Genomic DNA, 5,779 nt, shown 5'->3' with positions numbered 1-5,779 from the left:
GGTAGCACAAATAGATCTATGCATTAAAAGCAGCAAGTGTCTGAAAAACATTACAACTTACATACAAAAACTTACAAAAGCACCAAAAAAATACTTCAAAAACACTCCACAGAAATAAATTTCACTTGTCTGATTTTTTTATGTACAGGCATGCATCTTTTAATGGTTTAAAATAAAATAAGAAAAATCTAGTTATTTCCATGCAGTGTCCAGAAAGAGGTGTTGTTTAGCTTGTAGGGCAGCACAACTGCTTCCACCCACCTCCATCATCATCATCATATGAAATAACTTTTTGTCACAACAAAAAATAGTGGCTGGTAAAATATTTGAGTGGCTGGTAAAAAAATTTGTCAAAATTTTTAATTTCCACCCCTGACTACCATAAAACCATTACAGCACCTACACAGATACCTGTACAGAACAAGCGTAAAATCCAGGTAAAAATTTGCAAAATGTGTGTTTATTTCCTCCCTGTGCAGCCTTGAAGCTGGGTCCAGAAGCGTTTCGTTTCGACGGCGGCGTGGAGGCCATCGCCACCCGCCAGAACGAGAAGTACTTCATCCTCCGTCCGGAGGTCATCGAGACCTACATGTACATGTGGAGATTCACCCACGACCCCAAATACAGAGAGTGGGGCTGGGAGGCTGTTCAGGTGAAAGATTCCTGCTTCATGTCATGTTTGATTTAACCAGAGCTGCAGAAGTTAAAGAAAAGACAGATCAGAGATTCTGTCCAAAAAATCAATGAACTGGAAGATCGTTACATCCTCTAGAAAACTGTGACTGAGGAATGAAGTTAATAAAGGTCAGCTTATTGAAGTTCTGGGTGTTTGAAGGTGACAGAAGTCTTCATCCGTTTCCTTGTCTCGTTATGGTCCGTCTGTGTCCATCAGGCCTTGGAGCAGCACTGCAGGGTGGAAGGAGGTTACAGCGGTGTCAGAGACGTCTACGCTTCATCTCCCAACCACGACGACGTGCAGCAGAGCTTCTACTTGGCCGAGACGCTGAAGTAAGAGCCGGCGTGAGCGGCTTCGTACGCGCACAGCTTCCTGTGACTTGACGGCGGGTCTGCAGCCCGGCGGCGCTGAGCTGACAGACAAGTCGAGTCTCTGACACACAAGCTGCAGCTGTCATTCATTCAGGCTTAGCTTCAGAGAGAAGCTTCGGTTCCTGACAGGGTTTCTGCCTGCGCACACGGGGATCTGAGGGAGTTCGGCTGCAGAATTAACTAATAATGCAACATTTACAACAACAAAACTGAGTAAAACTTTCCCCACAGAATTACAAAAATCGAATTCAGCAGATTTGCCGTTTTTCTTTTTTGTTCCTTTTAGCTCCTTTCTTCCCAACTGTAGGTTTCAGCTGTGATTTTGTTAATTTTAGCTTGTATTTCCCTTGTTTTACTTTAATAATTTGATTTAAAAAATCATTCTCCAGCAAATGAAGCAGCCATTCAGCACTCACAGCGCAGTTTCTTTAGTTTAGTTTTTTTTTTACTAAATCCGACTTAGATTTGCTCTCTTTCCTCTGCAAACAGTTTCCCCTCGAAAACAAAGAAAAGACGCGGACCTCTCTGTGTTTGTGAAGTTAGAATTGAGTTTTTCAACTGCCTTTGAGTCCAAATGTGTCTGCAAAGATCACCGAACAAGACAAACTGTGGTTTAGTCAGCCTCCTGTGATTCATAGATGTCATATATTTGTGTATTTAGTCTGTGCCTGCAGATCTGTGCACCGTGCACAAGGATTTCCACATAAATCTGCCTGCAGGAGTTCAGTGCTGCTGCAGATCCTCTGATCAATCAGCCTGATCTGTTATCACACAGCTGTAGCTGAAGGATGTCCTACCACTTCCTGTCTACGGCGGGCAAACAAAAAGAAAGGCGTCCGCAGCTGTAACATGTTCATTAAAGGAGATGCGAAGCAGGAGCGCAGCTCTGTTTAAAGAATAAACAGAAACTCTGTTGTTTGGGTTTATATAAACAGGACAGCATTTTGATTTCTTAAAGAAAAGAATTTAAAGTAAACTCAGAGGAAGGCTGATGTGAACAAGCTGCGTTACAGACACCAGAAAAGTCTTCAAACTTTTCTTTTTCTTATTTTCTGAACGCAGGCGGATGGTTTTTACCTCCTCCTTCGTGGTCAATTTAAATCAAAGACGTGTTTCTACTGTTCCTGCAGTAAATAAGAATAATTTCTCTTGTGGCAGATCTAATGTGATGGTGATCAGCAACTAATGTGCCGTTTATTTTCTGTTTTACACCCATGAATATCCTCAACATGAGTAAATGTCCCGCTCAGATAAATCTGAAAGAGGATGCAAATAGTCGACAGACAGAAACTGTGAAAAGCACCACATGCTCAACACTTCACTGCCAGCTACTACTTCTCACGTCCTGATAGTTGCGGCCTTATTTTCACTCGACAGACTTGGTGTGCAGGTTTTAGGACGTATGTGTGTTTTAGCCACAGATGATTTAATGACCGTCTTGGCCGGCCACGCTGTAGGGTCGAACTTTTCATCTGTGCTCAGGTGGCGGCGCGTTTTAAAGCGTGATGAACGGCCACGGCTTCACAAAAGGTGAAAGTGTGTGTACCTGAGCCGTAAACCTGTTCAAAACTCACCGCGGAAGAGACATAAGTCATCAGAAGTCATCTCAGGGCGCTACACAAAGGAACAAAAGCAAGTTCAAATCATAAATCACATCCAGGTCTGAAGCTGAAGGAGATACAGAAGCTTAAAGTCCGGAACAAACAGACTGAAAGCAGGTTTTACCCATTATATTCAGGTTCTTAAGTGCTGTTTATTACAACATTCTGCTATTTTATATACTGTTTTAAACCATTACATGTGCCTGAATGACCTGGTGGCTGTTTTTACTTTCATTGTTTAATTTTATCAAGAAACGTCTGTTTTAGTGGGACCACTTAAAATTTGTGCAATGACAAAAAAGGTTTATTTCTATTAGAAAACAACACATTTACATAAAGTGCATTCTGAGTGTCAGTAAGAAGTTATCTTTCTAAGGAGGGCAGTGGATTCGTGTCGTCTCCCATCCCGAGCATCGCTTCGGTGTCGGTGGAAAGAAATTATCCCTTTTAACGCAAAGAAACCTCGGCAAAATCCACCTGAAGAAAATATTCCAGAATATATATTTAAATTGTCTTTAAGTGAGAGCCATGCTAGTTCTCTTCGGCCAACATCTCGTCTCTTCAGGCCTGGCAGAGAAGCAGAGAGGAAAACTGAAATTAATTACTGTAAATACGGGAAATTTAACAACCGGCGTGACTTGATTTGGGTCTGGATCTCGACCCCCTGCTCGAGCAGAACCAGAACCTGGATGAGTGGCCTTCTGCCTCGACTGGCTGGGGTCTGAGAGGACAGGAAAGGATCGGTCCAGGTGTGGTTTCTATGGTTAGGAAAAGGAAAACACGGGTTAATTACAGCAATAAATGCGTACAAACAGAGAGTAATCCATGGAGAGCAGAGAGAGGAAACCAGCAGTCTGAGAACTAAGGGATAACTCAGGAAACCCAAACCAAACCCTAACTATAGGATTTATCAAACCGAACGTCTTAAGCTGAGTCTTAAAAGTAGACAGGATGTCAGCCTGAGAACCGGAAGCTCTGCCTCCTATTTTAGAAACTTTAGGAACCACGAGTAAACCTGCAGTCTGAGAATAAAGTGCTCTGTTAGGAAAATATGGAACAAGAAGATCTTTAATACAACATGGAGCTTGGTTGTTGAGAGCTTTGTAGTTAAATTAAAAGTAATATTTCTGAATCTGTTGTGACTTTTACAGGAAGCCAGATTACACGTCAGTAGGTTGGGCTAAAAATGGCTCCTCCTCCTTGGATTAAACTGGTCGTCACACTTTGGGGTTTTCAGTTTATTAACCAGCCGAACAGTGACCGGAAATGAAAACCTGCCCTCTTCCTCCTTGACTTTGCTACAAATTTATGGTCCCGTTTCCTTTAGCTCCTCTCAGGTTGTAAGAGCCACTCCTCAGTCCTCTTCCTCTTCCCTCCACGAGAGGAAGTCAAGGTCAGCCAAACGCAGGGCGAGGAGCCAGCCTTATTTATGGGCTGTAAATTTTACCAGTCCTCACCTCTGCTCCTGATTACAACACAGACACCAGGAAAATGTACGTATTCAGATCAGTTTGTGGAGATTTATTTGCTCTTTCAAAATGAGGGCGAGATTTGAACGTCGGGAAGCGGAACAAAAAGAAGACAATGTCTCATTAGCATGATCTCACGCTGCGAGGACATATCTGCTACTGACCACCAGCATGGATACTAACACAATAATTACCTAATCAGTCGGGCTGCATCACATCCATGATCCCGTAATAAACACATCCAACCCGTCTGCAAAATCTGCATCCAGTTCAGCAGCAGACCATCGAGTCCAATCCTGCTAATGTTCCTCAGGGATGCTGGCATCGTGTGGAGCCACTTCCAGTATTCATCGTCCCTCTGCTGCCAAGGACACGATCATAACCCCCTCACCCCCATCACTCATCTGTCTCTGCGTGGACAACCAGCCCCCCGTCCAACTCACGAGTCGAACTATTCCTTTCTTCTTCCCCCCGGAGAGAGAAATGAAAACTCTCACCGAGGGCCTTTGCTTTTATTGATTCTGTTTCTTTACCCTTCATGATGAAATCTGATCTTATTTCTTGTCCAACAACTGCCCTAAAAAACTTTTTTATGTGCTTACTTTCATTCCCTGCGTTTGATGAATTATTCTCTGTTAGGAGGTTTTTTTTTCTCGTTGGGTCTGATCAGCAGCACTTCATCACTTCAGGCTTTAGAAACCGGTCTGAGCTCAGCTCCACAGACGTCTCATCTCTTCCGTGGCAGGATGGCCTGTAAATATTGCAAAACGCATTTGGAAATAACGTCTAAACGCTCTAAAGTAAACAGTCCCAGCACATGAAAACTTCATGAAGATGCTCGAGAGAAACAGAGTCCCTCAAGTTTCAACAAATCATCAGGACAGTAAGTCAGAAGCAGGAAATGCAGACCAAGATGAGGCTTATTTTAGCTGTTAGGAATGTTGGGAGTGTTTCTAATAGAAATCTCTTTCAGATCACTGAGTTTGGCAGCATCGTCTGATAAAACTCCCCCTCGTATGAGTTAAAAACAACATCTGTGGTTTTATTTCGGCTGCACTTGCATGTGTAACGCTCACAGGGAAAAATGTCTCGAACTTTTACCCCATTTCCACGCTGAGATCTGGACGGACGTAAGACGGGGAATCAAAGATGGCGGCACGCAGACGTGTTCCTCAGAACCAACACAACTTATTTCTGCTTCAGATAGGATTTACAAAAAGTGACCGACCCAATTCAGAGTCAGGAAGTAGGGGTTCACTTGGTAATTAAACAATAACCGGATGTGGATGTCTTCTGGTTGTATTTCTAAATGTATGAAGTGATGAAAGCTGACACTAGAAACCCCAGAAACCATCAATCGTTCATCAGGGTCGTAGACTCTTCATTTGAAATCCAGTCCGACCCGTTCAGACGCCTTGTCACCCGAGCTGCAAACGGCTTTTCAAGCTTTATTTACTGCTAACTGCCCTCGTTAAGCTTGAGCAAACTGAAGCTCCCGCCTCTCCTTTATTGCCCAAAACACTGCAACTTTAACCCAATATTTATTGTTTCTAAAGTGATTCTCCACCGTTTCTGTGGTCTAGTCTCTTCTTTGTGGGTTTGTGTAGCGTGGAATACAAAATAAGCCCAAATAACTCAGGAAGAAGACACATGACGTCACTT

At 43.2% G+C, this 5,779-nt stretch overlaps 1 protein-coding gene across 1 annotated transcript in view; it reads left to right on the top strand.

Moving 5' to 3' along the window:
• The window catches only part of man1a1 (mannosidase, alpha, class 1A, member 1), a 119,169-nt gene that overhangs the window by 111,544 nt on the left and 1,846 nt on the right, over positions 1 to 5,779 (top strand). The window contains exons 10-11 of the mRNA XM_017431421.3: positions 480 to 652; positions 893 to 1,008. Coding sequence (XP_017286910.1) covers positions 480 to 652; positions 893 to 1,008 — 289 coding nt within the window. The remainder of the gene's footprint in view (positions 1 to 479; positions 653 to 892; positions 1,009 to 5,779) is intronic.

Source organism: Kryptolebias marmoratus, linkage group LG19, assembly GCF_001649575.2.
Source record: "Kryptolebias marmoratus isolate JLee-2015 linkage group LG19, ASM164957v2, whole genome shotgun sequence".
In the NCBI taxonomy this organism is placed as follows: Eukaryota; Metazoa; Chordata; class Actinopteri; order Cyprinodontiformes; family Rivulidae; genus Kryptolebias; species Kryptolebias marmoratus.
Note: the sequence above shows the minus strand (reverse complement) of the source record. Positions and strands in the feature narration are given on the sequence as shown.